The sequence below is a fragment of the Capricornis sumatraensis genome, chromosome 2, assembly GCF_032405125.1.
Source record: "Capricornis sumatraensis isolate serow.1 chromosome 2, serow.2, whole genome shotgun sequence".
Classification (NCBI taxonomy): Eukaryota; Metazoa; Chordata; class Mammalia; order Artiodactyla; family Bovidae; genus Capricornis; species Capricornis sumatraensis.
Window position 1 is genome coordinate 194466225 of NC_091070.1, and position 19850 is coordinate 194486074.

General features: G+C 34.7%; 1 protein-coding gene across 1 annotated transcript in view; it reads left to right on the forward strand.

The window, feature by feature from the left end:
* The window catches only part of TUT4 (terminal uridylyl transferase 4), a 135945-nt gene that overhangs the window by 29614 nt on the left and 86481 nt on the right, over positions 1-19850 (forward strand). Inside the window, exons 2-5 of the mRNA XM_068964156.1 lie at positions 4854-5353; positions 5417-5723; positions 11096-11259; positions 18459-18575. Of these exons, the coding sequence (XP_068820257.1) occupies positions 4943-5353; positions 5417-5723; positions 11096-11259; positions 18459-18575 (999 nt within the window). The 5' untranslated portion in view covers positions 4854-4942. The remainder of the gene's footprint in view (positions 1-4853; positions 5354-5416; positions 5724-11095; positions 11260-18458; positions 18576-19850) is intronic.

Below are 19850 nucleotides of genomic sequence, written 5' to 3' on the forward strand. Positions count from 1 at the left end.
ACTCATTGGAAAAGACCCTGATGTTGGGAAAGATTGAAGGCAGGAGGAGAAAGAGACAGAAGATGAGATGTTGGATGGCATTACTGACTGGATAGACCTGAGTTTGAGCAAGCTCCAGGATATGGTGATGGACAGAGAATCCTGGAGGACTACAGTGCATACAGTCCCTAGGTCGCAGAAGTGAACTGAAGTGACCTAGCACAAACGTACGATATACTGATTCTGTATTCAAGTATATTGGGAAATGATCACCATAATAAGTCTGGTTAACATCTGTACAAAAGCTGTGCCTTTATGGGAACTGAGAGGTTCTTGGTGATTTTCTGTAATTGTAAAATTATCAGAACCAATATAACATTAGCATCACTGTGTTTTAGGATTTGCATTGAATTATAACATCTTAGTTGGAATAGACTGGTTTATTTTATAATTTAGAAATGACTTAGAGAGGATCAGTGTCTCTTGTTTAATGTCACTCAGTAAGTAACTAGTGGGCCTCAGGTGTTGGAAAAGTAAAAGTGTTAGACTCTCAGTCATGTTCCACTCTTTGCAACTCCATAGACTGTAGCCTGCCAAGCTCTTCTATCCATGGGATTCTTCAGGCAAGGTACTAGAGTGAGTTGCCATTTCCTTCTCCAGGGGATCTTTCCCACCCAGGAATCAAACCCAGGTCTCCTGCATTGTAGGCAGACTGTTTGAACCAGGGGTTGGAGGCCTTAGCTGAAATTGACTCATCATATAATTTTTCTTTCCAAAGTAGTGGGAACTTTGGATAACTTTCTGTAATTATGCATTAAAATAGTTTCCTTTGTCTATCCCATGAAGGGTTACTTGAGCAGTAACAGCTTTTCCATTAATTATGCGACAGTTATTTCAGGTAAACTTCCTCAGTTAATGTATCCAAACAAGACTTTTAAGTTTCAGGCCCCAGAACTTGTGGTCAACCTGCCAATTGAATGATGGATAATTACAGAAAGGCATCAAAAACTTCTCTTGAAAGAATTCCAATTTCTGCTGAAGACTTTAGTTTGCAGCAGGAAAAGAATGATGTAAAGACATCAGACTGGAGTAGATATTCTTTTCATTGTTAGTGATTTTAAATGTTTATTAAGTACGTATCATTGTGGTAGTCATTGATGGTAAGGATTCAAGGAAGGTAGAAGACATGATTAGAACTAGAAGTAGGAAATGGACTGATGTTTAATGATTTACTAAAAATTGCATGGAATACATTCTGAATGTTATTGTTTTCTATATCAGACACTTAAATTTGTTAAAAATTATCTGTATTTTCTTGTTAATAATTGATTATTTAAGGTTAAAATCTCATTTAATACTTATTACTGCATTATAAAAAAAACCCAGGAACTGGAAAGTCTGACATTTTTATTTGTTTCAACCAATTTTGCTGATTGTGCACTGAGAAGCAGTGCATCTTATTTTCAAAGCATTGTGTTCTCAGAGAGAACTTCATTTCTAGGGATGTAGCTTTGGGGAGAATTTTGTACTCTTGATGCCTCCATGTTACGTTGCTTCAGTTGTGTCCAGCTCTGTGGACTGTAGTCCTCCAGGCTCCTCTGTCCATGGGATTCTCCAGACAAGAATATGGAGTGGGTGCCATTTCCTTCTCTAGGGGATATTCCTGACCCAGGGATCAAACTTGAGTCTCTTTGAATTGGCAGATGGGTTCTTTACCACTAGTGCCAACTGGGAAGCCCATATTGTTGATAGCTTAAAAGAAAAAGTTAAAAATAGCTATTTTGCTGTCAAATTACCTCAGCTTTTTTTGGAAGCAAGAGGACATTTGCCACTCATATAAGAAAAAGTGGGGAAGATCAGAAAATAACTGAGGTATGTTTTTTAATACATTATTCCTATTAAAAATGTAAATGTTGTTTCAGTTATGTGAAACAGATTGCTCACTGAAAGTGAAACCTGGCAATTTTTCAGTCTTTTAACTCCCTGGTTGCATTTATCTATATTCAGTAGATTGATTTTTTAAAAAAATCTTTGTAGCTTTTATTTATACATACAAACTTGATTTATAGAGGTTTTTCTGTTCTTTTTTTCTTTTTGAGTAGAGGAATAGTGTGTCTAAAAAGTTTTATAAACAGAATTGTGGATCACCTTTGCTATATCAGGTCTTTATTGTTTAGGCTTTTGTCAGTAAGATGACGTCTAAAAATTATTAGAGTTGTTATCATAGAATAGCAAAAGAAAATTTAAAATAATTTGGTTACTGGATAAGGTTAAGCTAGTACTTTAGAATAGAGCCCATTTTTATTTTTAAAATTAGGAACCTGCAGTAGTTTCTACAAGAAATTATATATGTTTGACAGCTGTTTTTGACAGGTCTGTAAAAAAAAACTTTATCAAGAATTATAAAAGAAAAATGTATTAAATTTAAATATCAAAAATCCAGGAGCAAAACATTCTTTTATAGGTAAAAGTGCTATAATTCCAGCTTTTTACTGGAAAATAATGTTAGTCAAAAAAGAAATCAATGGTGAAAATCTAATATGGCTTTGGCTTAAGTTTTAATTAATTCCTTTAAATATTATGGAATAATTTAGAGACAGAGGGACAAACATGTGAGGACACAGGAGGGAAAAAGAAAAAAAAGAATAATTTAAAAAGAAAAGCCTAGCAAAATTTTTTAATTGAAATATATTTTATTTACAATATTAGTTTCAGGTGTGTAGCATAGTGATTCAGTGTTTTTAGAGTTTATACTCCATTGAAAGTTATCACAAGATAATGGCTGTAATTTCCTGTGCTATGCAATACATCCTTGTTGCTTATCTACCTAGTAGGTTTCTAAAATAAAAGATAATATTAATCTGAACAGAGATGAAGGCAGAGAACATAGAGGACTGTACTACAACAGGAATTATAAAAGCTAGGTCCAAATAGGTTTGTAGAATTGGTAATCCCAGATGGCTCAGTGGTAAAGAATCTGCCTGCCAGTGCAGGAGACCGGAGACTCAGGTTCGATCCCTGGGTGGTGAAGATTGCCTGGAGGAGGAAATGGCAACCCACTCCAATATTCTTGCCAGGAAAATCCCATGGACAGAGGAGCCTGGCAGGCTACAGTCTGTGGGGTCGAGTTGGACACAACTGAGCATGCACACACACCAAGTTGAATAAGATGTTTCAGTGAAGACATAAATGGGTAAGTTTGATTTCTTTCATTTTTTTGAAAATATGCTTTGACATAAACATAGTTTGGAGTAAATGAATTGTGTTCTGATCTTTTGAATTTAGGTAGTATTTTTGTTTTAAAATGATGTATAGTTATATGATTAGAAGTGTTTGACTGCCCAAATTTGTTATTTAATGAATTAACCAAGTTAAATCAAAAGTGCTACATGCAGTTTGCTTTTGGTGACTAATTTTTATTCATGTTTTTAATCTTTGTTTAGAGGTGTAAATTTAAGTATCAATTTAAGGCATATAGGACAAACTGAAAAGTGAAAAAAAAATCCTGATTTCCATAATACATAGTATACAAGCTATTTCTCGTATAGAGGGGCTATAAAATGTAATATTTTGATTTGTTTATAGTTTGTACTCTGGGGTAAAAGTATAATAGTTCTTTTAATATTTTAGAAAAAAATTGGTTCTGACTTTTTGTTCATTATTACTATCTTTTTGTAAACATTATTCTTTTAGAGCAGTTTTAGTTTCACCATATAGTTGGGCAGAAAGTACATTGTTGTTGTTCAGTTGTTCCGTCACGTCCGACTCTTTGTGACCCCATGGATTGCAGCACACCAGGCTTCCTTGTCCTCCACCATCTTCTGGAACTTGCTCAAACTCATGTCCATTGGGTTGGTGATGCCATCCAACCATAGTGCCCATGTAACTCCCTTCCCCCACACAGGAATAGCTTCCCCCACTATCAACATCCCTGCACCAGAATGGTACATTTGTTACAATCGATGAACCTACATTGACACATCATTATCATCCAAAGTCATAGTTTACTTTAGACTTCAGTCTTAAAGATATCCATTCTGTGGCTTTTGACAAATGTATAATGACATATGTCCACCATTATATCATCATACAGAATATTACTAACATTTTTAAACTGAGTTCCCATTGGTTTTTTAAATTTTTCTTACTTCAGAAGATTTTATTAAACTTCTTCGTTCTTTGGAGATGGAAAAAGTCTGTTGACGTTGATTCCCCATGTTTGAAGGGTCAAGTTAGAAGTAGATTAATGACATAAACAGGTAGTATTTAGTAGGAAAGTCATGTGGGAAAGATCTTACCACCTGGATGTGTGTTTAGTCACTAAGTCATGTCTGACTTTTTGCAGCCCCCTGGACTGCAGCATCCCAGGCTTCCCTGTACTTCACTATCTCCTGGAGTTTGCTCACATTCATGTCTGTTGAGTTAATGATGCTATCTAACCATTTCATCCTCTGCCATTCCCTTCTTTTGCTGTAAGTCTTTCCTAGAATCAGCATCTTTTCCAATTTGTTGTGTTATTTTTGCTTCATTTTCTTTTAGGTTAATTGTGGTACATCAGTTGCAAGTTTTATTTCCCGTTTAGTTGAAACGCTTAATGTAAAACAGCATTTTACTTCTAAAATTCCTATGTTTTGATGTCATTTGCCAGAATTACATTAGAACCTCCTTTATGGGCATTTTGCTGTTATTTACTAAGTGGGCATTAACCCTTTCTCATATTGTTTTCAGAGTTTAAAATGTTTTATTTTTTACTATTCAGTTTTGAAAGTAAATTGTAAAAGCTTTTTTTAATGTCTAACCAATTTTTAAAAAATGGTTTTTGCATTTTAAATAACAGATTTTTTTGTTGTTGTTGTTTTTTCTTAACCCAATAGTTTGCTTGCCTAAACTGGATTTGAAGTAATTCAAACTACCGGAGCTCTGCCGCTTTACAATATCATAGAAAGAAGCAGATTTTCAAATAATGGAAGAGTCTAAGACCTCTGAAAATGAAAATCATGAACCAAAGAAGAATGCTTGGGCTCTTTCTGAAGAAAGCAAAGCAGTTAAAGTTATAACTAATCAAACTTTGAAAGCTAAAAATGATAAATCCATAAAAGAAATTGGGACCAACTCTCCAAATAGGAATAGTAGTAAAAAAAATAAGCAAAATGATATTTGTATAGAAAAAACAGAAGTTAAATCATGTAAAGTAAATGCTGCCAGTGTTCCAGGTAAAGATTTAGTCCTTCGAGATCAAAGTCACTGCAAAGCAAAAAAATCACCTAATTCACCAGCGAAAGCAGAAAAGTTACCTGTTTCTCAGGCAAAAGTAGAAAGAGCACCCAGTTTACAGGCGAAAACAGAAAAACCATCAAAGTCACCTAATTCACCAGTGAAAACAGAAAAGACACCCAGTTCACAGGCAATAGTAGCAGAAAAGACACTTAATTCACAGAGGAAAGCAGAAAAAGCACTTGGTTCTCAGATGAAATCAGAAAAGGTACCCAGCCTGCCAGCAGAAGCTGAGAAGGTACCCAATTTACTGTTGAAAGAAAACATGAGACAGACAGAATTACAGCACATTGGAAAAAAAATTCCAAGTTCCTTTACTTCTCTGGATAAAGTGAATACTGGTGTTGCAGAAGAAGAAAAATCTGCTATGGAAAACTCACAGCGACCTCAGAAGCAGCAAATGTGTACAGATAATACTGGTGATTCTGATGATAGTGCTTCAGGAATCGAAGACATATCAGATGATTTGAGTAAGTAAAACTTAGATTATCCCACAAGTCACATTTTTGGAGAGATTTTTTAATATTAATATTCTTTAAATTTTTTCCTAGTTTAACAATTTTAACTATGAAAAAGACATTCTTTAGATGGAAAAACATTTATTATGATAGGACAAAGCTTGCGAAAATACGAATTTAGTGGCTTCTGTAGTTGGTACACACACAGATATATATACTGGTTTTAAATGGTCCTGGTAATACAATGCCCATTCATTCACCAAATGTGTATGCATGTATTGAGTTCCTATTATATGTCAGGTATTTACAATGGAAAACCAAAAGAACACAGCCCCAGGTCTCAAGGAAGCTTCTAGTTAGGTGAAGGTATTACAGATAAGTAAGGTGATAATTTAGTTTAGTGCCAAAAACTTAGAATTGAGAAAGTACATGATTTAATTGAGGTATTTAGACTTTTGGGGCTTCCCTGGTGGCTCAGTGGTAAAGAATCTGCCTGCCAATGCAGGAGACACAGGTTCATTCCCTGGGTTGGAAAGATCCCCTGGAGAAGGAAATGGTAACCCACTCCAGTATTCTTGCTTGGGAAATCCCATGGACAGAGGAGCCTGTGGCAGGCTGTTACAGTTCATGGGGTGGCAAAAGAGTCGGATACAACTTAGTAACTAAACATCAACAACATTTAGACTTTGGGTTTAGAAAAGGCATGATGCAAACGTGAGACGGCAGGTGTGACCGAGATTTAATATGACTGAAACAAGGACTTGAGGAGGAATGTGGCAAAAGATGGAGCTGAAAAAGGCACACAAGAATTAGAGAGTAAGGGGCCTTTAGGATATGATAGGACTTTATGAGTGTTTTGAGAAGCCACTAAAGAGGTAGCACTGTGTTCCCATATATACGTGTGTGTCTACTTTTGGGGATACAATGCAGCACATTCTTTGACGGGAACAAAACAGAGATTTGTCAGGACACTGTTGGAATTTACTTGAGAACTATCAATGTAAAATTGATTTTTCTAATGGGATCTTGATATTAGCTTTAATTGCTTATAAATATTGTTCATGTCTCTTGAGTAATCTTAATTTTGTTGAAATTAATGAATTTTCCCTGGCAGTCTTTTTTCCTGATGTTTCTGTGGCTAAAAGAATAAAACCTTTTCTTGATGTATAACTAGAAAAAGCTATTTTTAAGTCATTATTTACCACTTTTTGAGAAATGCTAATAAAGAGTTCAGAAATAACTTCTTTTTGTTTCTAGTGGTACACAGATAATGGTTTATTGACAGACTCTTTTTTTTTAAATTTAGTAGAGGTACCTGTATGTATGTAAAAAAAAATTAATACTTTCATAGATATGGCTTAGGACAAGGCCCCCAAAAGTAAGCCAAATTAAAGACAATATCAAATAAATAATAATACTGGAAGTTTTTGGATATGGCAGATCTAAACATGATAGTATGTGACTAAAGTTGGGAAATACTGGTGTATGAGATCACTTACAAGGGTCTGATCACTTTAATTAGTTAAAGCTATGATTTAAAGATTTTTTTTTTTAAGGTGACAAAACAAAGTGACAGAGTGAGGTAGTTAAGCTAGTGAGCTCTGGAGTAAAATTTCATAGGTTTTGAATCTTATCTTCCTCACTTTAGAGCTTTGTGATCTTGGAGAAGCTGCCTATCCTTTACAACATATCTTCAGTTTCCTCATTTTTTTAAAGAGTGGAGGTGCTGCTGCCTTTGTTATAAAGGTTAAGTGAAATAATTCATAGAATGTTTCACGTAGTCCTTGACACAGTAGGCACAATGGCAATGAATATCCTTTATTATTATTATTTCTCCAATTAAGTACAGTTTTGTTGTTTGTTAACGTGGAAAACAAGTTGAACTAGCTTAAGGAAGATAGTAGACCGAGTAGAGGTCCTTTTGGGAGACTTGTTTTAACAAAGTAATGAGAATGAGTTATAGTAATCATTTCATAAATAAGGGCTTAAAGAATTCTCTTCAATATGTATAATACTGGCCTTGAAGTCATGTTGATACATAATTATGTAGCACTTTTTTTTTCTGTTTTGTAAGTTAAATTTTTATGTATATTTCCCCTTTGTAAATTAAATAGAATAAAATCTCTTTGTCTAGGTCATTGTCTATTTGGACTTAATTTAACATAGGTTATAGACTTTTGATTAATCTCAGGCCCACCTGATTAGTGAATTAATTTTCATTGAGTCCAACTTTGGCTCCTGTGTAGCAGTTACACAGTTTCTCCTTTTGCTATTCATAAATTTAAAAAATATTTTGAGTGATATCTGCCTTGTGCCAGTTACTGATCTAGTCACTGAGACTATAACAATGAACAAAACAGGTAATACTACACTTATGGAGTTAATATTCTAGTGGGAAGAAATAGATGGCAAACATAGTAAGTAACAAAATTATGTAATAAGTTAGATGGTGATAAATATTATAAATAAAACAGGAAAGGTCATAAAGAATGAAAGAATGATGCTGCTGTGTCTGGTGGTGGTGTTTCTTAAATTGTCACTGAGAAGGTGACATTAGAGCAAATATTTGAAGAAAAGACGTGAGAGAGTGCTCCTGGTAAATATTTGAAGGGAGAATATTCTAGATCTGGGCTTCTCAAACTTTAATGTGTGTAGGAATCACCTGGGAAGTGTATTAAAATTCAGATTCTTGGGCTCCATTCTCTGGGGTTTTTTATTTAGAAAGAGTCTGATGATGCTGGATTTCTAACAAGGTCCTGAATGAAGCTGCTGCTGCTGGTGGTCAGGATCATGCTTTTGGCAGCAGAACCTATTAGTAACTCATCTTTTTACGTTTCACTTATACCACCCTTCCTTATGTTTTCAACATAGCAGCCAGAATGATCCTGTTAAAGTTATTCAGAATGTTACTGCTATTCAGAATGTTTCAGTGGTTTTCAGTATATCAGAGTAAAAGCTAGTGTCCTTGCTGTGACCTTGTGATTTTCGACACTCCCCCCTGCTTCTCTGCTCTCATTTATCTACTTCTTATCCCTTTTCTCTGTTCCAACAGCATGATTTCCTTGCAGTTCCTCAAATGTGAAGGCAAATGGTCACCTATTGTCTTTTGTATTTGCTTTTTTCTTTGCCTGGAACACTCTTCTTCCAGATGGCCACATGGCTAGCTGTCTTACTCCTTCACCTTCTCATTGAGCCTTTTGCTGGCTTGCTTATCTAAAATTTATAACCCTTACCTCTACTTCTGGCACTCCTTATTCCTTGTACCATTTTAATTTTTCTCCAAAGTTCTTATTATCATGTCATATTTAAAGTTTCTCCCATTTACCTTTTTATGTTTTGAGATACAATTCATACACCATAACGTTTGCCATTTAAAAATATACAATTTAGTGTTTTTTAGTGTATTTATAAAATTGTGTAGACATTACCACTGTCTAAATCTTGAATATTATCACCACCTCTAAAAGAAATTCCATACTCATTAGCAGTCACTACTCATTATCCTGTCCTCCTAGGTACTGCCAACCACTAATTTAGTTTCTGTCTCTGTAGATTGCCTCTTTTATATGAATGAAATCGTGACACATGTGGCCTTTTGTGTTGCTTTCACTTAGTATATTTTAAGATTCATCCATATTGTAGTAGGTATTGGTATATCATTCTTTCTTATTGCTAAGTAATACTCCAGTTGTGCCCTTCTTGTGGTAGGAGACATATCACCTCCAGAGGCACACTGTTCTTGTTCAGAAAATTAGTGCTATCAAAAGAACCAACTTTCAGGGTTCTTATAGATAGCATGTAGAGTGGCTTTTCAGGGCAGCAGGGAGAAGTTTATTGATTATCTGTGAGCATTTACTTTTAAAAGTGATATTAGATTTGTCCAAGTCAATTTAACACACTGTTATTGTCATCTCTGGTCTAGCATTGTATTAAAATCTAAAGGTACAAAAGTGAATAAGACCTGGTCATTAGCATCAAGGAATTCATTATCTAATGTAACATGTAGATAAATGAATACAAATTACATTACTGTGAAAATGTGAGATAATAGAGAGTGCTTGGAGAATATAAATATCAAATTGTCTTCTGAAACAGGTGAAGCTTAAGCTGATTTTTGCAGTACAGGTAAACAGTGCTAGTTGAAGTGGGACGGGCCTTGATAGTAGAGGAAACAGAACATGTAAAGGCATTGATCCTTGGAACGCAGTGATCCATTGTAACACATTTGTTATGAATGACGTGGAAAGTGTTAGGGCAGGATATAAGGTTGGAGATATAGACTACTTAGCTCTTTTAAAAAATTTTTAAACTTTTTATTTTCCATTTTAAGTCTTTATTGAATTTGTTACAGTATTGCTTCTGTTTTATGTTTTGGCTTTTTGGCCATGAGGCATGTGGGATCTTAGTTCCCCAACCAGGGATTGAACCCACACCCCCTGCATTGGAAAGTGAAGTCTTAACCACTGGACCATCAGGGGAGCCCCAGCTCTGTTTTTGAGGTCTTGGCTTAAAATCTCAGAAAAGCCTTCCCTGAAAGTTTATCTCCTTTTCTGTTACTTGTTTTTTTTCCTTTATAGTGTTTGCACAGCTTGGAATTATTGTATTTAAACTGTTGACTGCCTGCAAGAGGACAAGTACTGTGTGTTGTGTGTTAGAGAATTTAAAACTTTATTCTGAACTTTATGAGAGCCCATTAGGTATTTTAAGCATGAGAGTTACATGATTCAATTTGTATTTTAAAATACCACCCTGGTGGAACATGCATTATTGCATGTTGGAACCTACTATATTCCAAGTATATATTGATAGGTGCTAGAAATGCATGGATTGAAAGTACATAGTCTGTGCCTTAAAGAGATTACAATCTAGCTAGGAGAAACAAAGAAAAAATATTGATGTGGTTGAAATATCTATTGAGTTCAGTGAAAGCAAAGAAGAAGGACCCTCATAGATTTGTGAATTTGTGGTTTGGAGTATATATGTTCTTTTAGCTCATACTTTATAGTGATAAAGTCACTGAAGTGACTTTAGTTCAGTGACTCACTTTTGGGATTTAAAGTAGCTTTATATTATATTTACTTTGGAGATTCTGCAAGGTAGTATGTTGCATTAGCCTTTTATAGTGAGTCTTAGTCACAGTTGTCTTTTTTGATATAGGTAGGTCAGAAGAAGATAGACATTTGACCCATGAAGTAGTTTTTTGTGTGTGAATTTTGATATCATGTATATCTTTTACTTAATATTTTATGTAGGTATACCAATTTGCACTACCAAGGAAAAATATTTTTTCTGTATGTGTGTACATTGAATGTCTGTTTTTCATTAAATTTTTTAAAATTTACCAATTCTGTTGATGGTAACTAAGTGATTGCTTCCTTTTCTAGGTAAAATGAAGAGTGATGAATCTAATAAAGAAAATTCTTCAGAGATGGACTATTTAGAAAATGCCACTGTGATAGATGAATCTACATTGACACCTGAGCAGAGGCTAGGCTTGAAACAAGCAGAAGAACGCTTAGAAAGAGATCACATCTTTCGACTTGAAAAAGTATACTATATTGTTTTAGTTATTTGGAGGAAAGTGCATGTTCAACCAAGTACAGCTCTTTTTATTTTTCTTACAATATTCCTTAGGCAGAGATAGCACTCATTTTCCCTTCCTTCCCTCTTTCTTTTCTTCTTTTCTCCCTCTCTTTTGCTCCATTTGTTCAGCAAATCCTTTCATCTGTGAGTCTTGACTTCATTCTTTCATCCCAGGGCTTGACAAACTATGGCTTATCACCGTGTTTTTGTTTTCTAAAATTGTGGTAAAATACCTCATGTTTTTAGGAACAGTTTTATTGGCACACAGCCGTGTCATCCTTATTATCTATGGCTGCTTTCTTGCTCCTATGACAGAGTTGAGTTTTGAATACTTGTTGCAGTGTATTTGGATCACTAAGCATAAAATATGTATTCTTTACCACAAGCCTAAACTATTTGCTGAAATATTACTTTGTTCCTTTACAAAAGTTGTGCTGACCCCTGATTTACTCATTTATCAAATAGATATGGAGAGCTTCTTATGTTCTAGATATTGTGCTAAACACTGGGGATATATTGGTAAATATGGCACAGTTTCTGCACATTAGAAGTTAACAGTCTGTTTGGAGTACCAAATAAAATAGCAAATACTACAGGATATACTAAACTTTCTCCGTTCCCCCTAGGTTTTCTCTTTCTCTTTTCTCCCATATTTACTGAGTATCTTCTATGTATTAGGAACCGTTCTAGCCATCCGTATCTTGTTCCTAAGAACTTATTAATTCCCTGACCTAGAAATACACATTCCCAGCCTTAACAACAAAAACACTGCTAGATATAGAAAGAAAGAACCATAAATCATTTTGTTCTTAAATAGATTCTTGGAATATTTGTGAGTATGCATACAGGGAAATATTAGGTTGGTGCAAAAGTAAGTATGGTTTTAGACCCTGAATTTTAAATCATTATAACTAGGCTCAGACACATCTTTATTAATCAAAATAGGAACCATTATAATCAAAACATTTTTGCCAGTGAGAAATAAGTGTGTTTATTCCTGTAGCATAAAAATACATGCTTGATTCAACGAACTCTTGGAAAGCATTTTCTGCATCCTGTGGAAGCATTTTCCCTGTATTGGTTTCTCCAGGATTCAGAACACTGTAGTGGATCAGACTGGCAGCAGACCACCAGTGACCATGACCTTTTTTGGTGCAAGTTTGACTTTGGGAAGTGCTTTGGAGCTTCTTCTCGGTCCAGCCACTGAGCTGGTCGTTGCTAGTTGTGTAAAATCCACTTTTCATCACGTTTTCTTTCATCACTCATCAACTTTTCCTTTAGTTATAAGAGGATCAGTTTCGATGGTCCTCTCAGTTGGTCATTGTCACCTTCTAGTGGCCAGCTATTATGCTCCTCATCTTCAAGTCTCCCATTTCCTTTTCAAAACTTCTCGAGCCACCACTGCACTAAACCTTCATTAGCAGTTCCTGGCCAAATGCGTTGTTGATGTTGCAAGTTGTCTCTGCTGCTTTATAACTCATTTTTAACTCAAATAAGAAAATCACTGGAATTTACTTTTTGTCTAACATTGTTTCTATAGTCTAAAATACATATAAAATAAACAGCAGGTAATAATTCATTAGCAAAAAACATAAAGCAAGAAATGGAGATTCAAATGATGTATAACATAACGTTTATTCAAGAATGTATTCCAGTATCAAATGGCAAATTTCAACAGTTCAGACTTGCAATTACTTTTGCACCAACCTAATATAATAAATAGGTCATCATTTCTGATAAATAAGGAAAGAAAGAAATGGTGTGACTTTGTATAACTTAGAAAAAGGTCATATCTAAATTGAAGAAGGCAATCCTGAGTCATTAGTAAAACTTATGACAAAGTAGCTATCCTCTGAAAGTAGGAAGGAGTATCAAAGAGTATATAAAATAGGAAAGAGTTTGGCTTATATAGTTTCAGAAAATCCTAGTTAGAAGGAAGTCTTTTTTTCAGTTTGCTGTTTTACATAGTTCTGTCTTTCCTCTCACTTCCTCTTTCCTAAATCTGGAATTAGTCTGGATCTGTGTATTATCAGGATAAATATTGAGTACTTGTGCCATGATCTGGTGATAAAAAGTTAGAATTGGGGCATACATGGCTTCATTATACTGCTTTTCTAGGGCTTCTTTTAGAGAAAGACATGTAAGCAAATAATAATAGTAGTAACAATATTGTTTGAAAATGGAATCCCAACTTGAGTTGGGGTATAGAGGCATAAATTTGGGAATGCTTTATAAGAAAGTGACATTGGAACTGAGTTTTCAGAAATGGCTAGGAGTTGAGTAGGCGGGTTGGAGCATGGTGGTTTAGGTAAATTGTATGACATCTATAAAGGAAAGGTGAAATGTGTTTTCAAGAAATACAAGCAGGGGACTAGATGTGAAAATGTGTAGTATATGAAGTAGGAAAAGTCACTTGTTGGGAAAAGGAAGAAGTTGGGGTGGAATGGATATTTGATAGTAGTAGGAAAGAAGGGCCTGAGGTGAAAGAAATCTTGAAAGCATATAAAACATATTGTTGTTGAGTTTAAATAGTAATGATGTAAAATCAGCATGCCAGTACCAGCATAGATGTCTATAAACTCTTCTTTTTCTGACACCTTCTTGGTTTTCATGCCCTCCAAAACCTCTTGTTTTCAACCCATTATATTCTTAAATAAAACTTTTCTTTACCAATTTTAAATACTCATTAAGAATATTCTTACCAGCTTGCTTTTGATTGCATCAGGTATTTGGTTCACAGTTTACTTATGGATTATCTGATCGAAGAGTAAAGACATAGACTTTTTAACCTGTAGCAAGAAGGAATAAACCCAAACTGTTAGATCTGGGTCCCCAACCTCCAGGATCTAATACCTGATGATCTGAGGTGAGGCTGATGCAATAGGAATAGAAATAAAGTGAACAATATATGTAATGTGCTTGAATCATCCCAAAACCATCCTGCCCCATCAATGGAAAACTTACCTTCCATGAAACCCATTGATGGTGCCAGAAAGGTTGGGGATCAATGTAGATCAAGAGAGTAAATTTTCCCATGTGTGCATGCATGCTCAGTCGTGTCCAACTCTTTTTAACCCCACGGACTGTAGCCCACCAGACTCCTCTGTCCATGGAATTTTCCTGGCAAGAATACTGGAGTGGGTTGCCATTTCTTACTCCAGGGGAATCTTCCCCACTCAGGGATCAAATCTAGTCTCTTGTGTCTCCTGCAGTGACAGGTGGATTCTTTATGACTGTGCCACCTGATAGTAAGTGTTAAATATTGATTATGAAATACTTAGACTCGCCATGCCCAGGAATCTTTTTTTTTTTTTAATTTAAAATTACAGCTTTTATTTTTTCCAGTGTTATTGAGAAGTAATTGACATACATATAAATTTAAGGTATATAGCATGATGATTCCATTTACATGGATTGAAATAATTACCACAGTAGGTTTAGCTAACATCTTCTCATATAGATGCAATAAAAAGATAAGAAAAAAGTAATAAATATTCTTTGATGAGAACTTTTAGGATTTACTCTCAGCAACTTTCTTATATATCATAATAGCAGTGCTCATTATATTCCTGGTGCTTATTTATCTTATAAGTAGAAGTTGGTACTTTTTATCCACACTTCTCCAGTATTCTCATCTTCTCCCCTCTGCCTCTGGTAATCAGAAGTCTGATCTCTTTTTCTTTGAGGGATTTAAAAAAATGATTCCATATAAAAGTGAGATCATAGAGTATTAATCTTTCTCTATCTCACTTATTTTACTTGGCATAATGCCTTCAAGGTCCATCCATGTTGTTGCAAATGGTAGGATTTTCTGTTTTTTTTTTTTTTTTTTATGGCTGATTTGATTCCTGGGCTGAGAAGATCTGCTGGAAAAGAGATAGGCTACTCACTCCAGTATTCTTGGGCTTCCCTTGTGTTTCAGCTGGTAAAGAATCTGCTTGCAATGCGGGAGACCTGGGTTCCATCCCTGGGTTGGGAAGATCCCCTGAAGAAGGGAAAGGCAACCCACTCCAGTATTCCTTCCTGGGAAATTCCATGAACTGTATAGTCCATGGGGTCGTAAAGAGTCAGACACGGCTGAGCGACTTTCACTTTCATTTTCTTTGCTTCTTAATATAGACATTTATTGCTTTGAACTTTCCTCTTAGAGCTGCTCTTGCTGTTTCCCACAGGTTCTGGTATGTTATTTTTCCAATTTTGTCTCAAGAAACTTTTTAATTTCCCTTTAATTTTTTGTTTGATCCATTGGTTGTTCAGGACACAAATCTTTATTCTAGCTGGTCTATGTAAACTTACCAATGTGTTTGTTAATGGTAGAATAAAATACTATAACTATAATAAAGAAATTTTTAACCATTGTATTTTTCATGTGTCCCTTCTATGAAACTAGAAGCTTCATGATGATGAGGACATTTTTGTCTTATTTACTGTTATGCTTAATACAGTACCTTGCACATAGTAGTTGGTTAGTAATTAGAGATAGTTTGCATCCTGGTTAAATAAATGGGTTTTGGAGTCACTGAGTCTTAGTTCTGCCACTTACTGATTAAGTAAGTGGTTAGAATTGGTAAGTTATTTAACTTCTTTAAACTGGTTAACATTGGTAAGTTATTTAACTTTAAACCTCAGATTATCATTAAAATGAAGTTGGTAGAAATTTGCTTGTTGGGCTATGACAATTAGATAGTAGAGATAAAGTTCTTGGTGCAGCGCCTGGTGTATGCTAAGTACTAAATAAAGATTAGCTACTTGTAGAAATGAGTTATTTTACCAAGTAGGGCAATTTTTATTACTTCATTTTTATGGCCATAGAAGCAGGTTTAAGTGTTAGAAATTTATCCAAGATCAGTTGAGATGTCATTTCAGGCCTTTTGTCTCCCCATTCAGTGTTACATCAAGCTTTTCTCACTAAAAGATTCCAGGCATGTCCTTGTCTGCTCACATTTTACATTTGAAAAAGTTGTCTGATAAGTGAGCATATGATTTCCTTAGTGACATCATCAATATTCATGGCTTTAGGTATTTTGTATTTATGCTTTCAACTCCTCAGTCCAGCCCTTCTCGCCACTTCCACGATTCTTACCTTGAATCAAGTCAGTGTCATCTGGATTATTGCAGTGTGCTTATAATAGCAATAAGTTCTTTTTGTTTCTTTTCCTGATAAAGAAAGCAAGTGATCCCTGTAAAGTTAGATTAGATCTTGTAATTCTCTGCTCAGAAGTCTTCAGTACCTTCCCCTCACACAGAATCCTTAGAGTCCTTATAAGGGGCCTTGTGATCTGACTTCTGTTACCTCTCTCTTCAGTCATTGTAGCTTTTTTTTTTTTGTAGTTTCTCAAAGAAATTAAGCACATTCCTTCCTCAGGGTCTTAGCATTCACATTTCTCTTCACTTGAAATGTCTTCATACATCCATACAACCCAGTCCTTTACTTCCTTTAAGTCATTTTTATCGGTAAATGATGATTCTATTTTTAAAAAGAAGATACCTCCCTTAAATTCCTATTTTTTTATTTGTGCATTTGTTTATTTATTACCTGTCTTTCTATCTTAGAATGTAAATTCACGAGGACAAGAATTTTCATCTATTTTGTTTATATTATTATCTTCAGCTCATAGAGAATATTTGACATATAGTATGAGCTCAGAAAATATTTGGTGAATTAAGTTATGGTCACAAACTAAGAGAAGTATCTGTGAGGGCTTAATTCATCCCCCAATAAGGACAGATTTGAAGTAATTTTAAAGAAATGACTAGATTGAACTGATTTTTCTTACTTGCTTATTGCCTTGGGCAAATTTCTTAATTCTAGGGATTTAGTTGCTTTGCCAGTAAAATGAGGAATTCCTCATAGGGGTATTGTAAGGTTAATAATAATGGATACTCTATAAGTGAAAGCTATGTTTATTTTTGATCTGTGGCAGGACTGTTGGTAAATTGGGGCAGGTTTCGTATTTCAAGGAAATTGTGTATGTTCTGAAGTAAGAGAATCTTTTTGCAGCCTATTGAAGCTCAGTATGAGGTAAAAATTAAGCATTGCTGCAATTTCAGTGTAAGGAACTAGAAACAATGTTTTAAAATTCAACATAGATTCATTGTGTTTTGATAATTTTTTATTGTATCATCTTAGGGTCTTTGGTGATTTCTTCTTGGCTTTGGACTCAGATGTACATGAAATTAAATCAGTGTCTACTTTGTAATACTGTTGTATCCTTGTAAAAGTCACAAGCTATGTGAGCTTTTTTCCCCTCAGGTGTATAAAATGAAGATAATACCAATGTAATAGGATTATTAGGGGAGTTAAAATGATAAATTTTATGTCGAACATCTAGCATGGTGCCTAGCATATAACAGGCACTTTGAAATTTTAAACTTTTGATTATTTCAAGATTGCATGTAGAAAGTATGATTTAAGTATTGTGACTGCTGCTTTCCATGTGTCGTAATTGTTTTCCCTTTCATAGTAGTTACCTCAAGAGGTTATCCATTTATTCCCATGTGATTGTAATTGATTAGAGTGTTTTCACAACTCATCTTTTGGAGTTGTCTTCTGTATTTATAGTACTTGTTGTTTGTTTAGTCGCTAAGTTGTGTCCGACTCTTTTGCGACTCCATGAACTGAAGCCTGCAAGGTTCCTCTGTCCGTATTTCCCAGGCAAGAATACTGGAGTGTGTTGCTATTTCCTTCTCCAGGGGATCTTCCTGATTCAGGAATCAAACCTGGATCTCCTGCATTGGCAGGCAGATTCTTTACAACTGAGCCACCAGGGAAGCCCCATATTTGTAGATTGTCTTGAAATCCCCAATTTGAGAGTAGATTTTATCTTTTATAGGAATCAAAAAGATTGAAATTTTGAAACCAATTTTTGGCAGTGTTGGCAACACTAAATAATAATACTGCCTTTTTTATTTTACAATGAATTCTAAACACTATATTAGATGAATACATGATATTGTTTGAAATTAGTATATTATCTCCTACAATGACTACTTTAAAAGGATACCTACCTCTTGGGTGTATGAGTATTGAATTGTTTATTAAAAAGTATTACTTCACTGCTTATTTTTGCCTCATATATTTACATAGTTGTATTAACATATATGGTAAAAAATTTTTACTGTTTCTGTTTTCTGAAAAAATGTGTTTATAACTTTTTTTTTTAGCGCTCACCAGAATATACCAATTGCCGATATCTATGCAAACTTTGCTTAATTCACATTGAAAACATCCAGGGAGCTCATAAACATATAAAAGAGAAACGACATAAGAAAAACATTTTGGTAAGTCTTTTTAGAAAATATTTATTTATTGAATGATAAAACTATATGAAATATTTTTATTAATGAAATGAAAAACCAAGTGTTTGTCCATTCTTATAGTAGTAACTGATATGATAGTATTGAAAGCTTGATTGCCCTTCTTCTGTTAGATGGTCAGGAGGGGAACCTGCTCAGTGACCAGTTTGCTCATCCTAAAGTATGTTGTGATTCCTAAGCTTAAAAGTCAGGTACAGTCAGTCCAACTGATTTTTATTGAGTTCTTATGTGTTAGCTCTATGGAGTGGTGAATAAGATAGTCATGGGTCTTGCCCTCAGAGTTTCTAAAGTATTGGTGAAAGCATACAATGAATAAGGATTCAAGTATGATGAGTTTCATTGAAGGGGGAATTGTGATACTAAGGAAGTGTACAAAGGATATTTTACTTAATGTAGAGGAGGGATGATTTCTTTAAGAAAATGACATTTGAATTGTTGAACCTTGAAGTAGAGGTTTAAAAGGCAGAAAGCTAAGTGCCATAGAAGGGTGAGATGAGAGCATTTTACACAAAAAATGCAGTATGAATAAAGGTCTCTAAATTGTGAAAGGACATGACATATGAGGAACTGAAAGAGTCTAGTATGACTGGAGCAAGAGAGCTAGGAGAAAAATGGTATGAGGTGAAGCTGGAGAAGTCTAGATCATGCAGGGCCTTTGGGAATTCATATGTGATCAGTTATTAGAATGTTTTCTTTTTGAAATTCATTTGTATGTTAGCTATTTAATTTTTCTTTTCAAAATTATAATACTTAGTCTGTATAACTTCTAACTTGTCTCTAAGATATCCTCTCTGAGAAATACTCTTTTACTTGACCTTTCTAGCAAGTCTGTGTTACAGATACTTTCTTCATGTGTCCATAGTGACTTGATCAGAAAACCTTATATTTATGTATTATAAATATTTGTGCTTCTCTCCTCTTGCAGACTTCAGTATGTAAATGTTTTCAAGGACATTTAATTTCTTATTTATTTTTCTTCATTCCTAAGTACAGTATCTGACGCGTAGTTGGTGATAAGTACATTTCTATTGGAAGAAAAATGCATTCAAAATATTCAACAACCTGGGAAAGAAATCATTCAAATTTTATCAGCCTATTTTTATTCAGTTAGCATTTCAGAAGAGTTAATTCCTTGGTGGCTCAGAGGTTAAAGTGCCTGCCTCCAATGCGGGAGACCCGGGTTCGATCCCTGGGTCGGGAAGATCCCCTGGAGAAGGAAATGGTAACCCACTCCAGTAT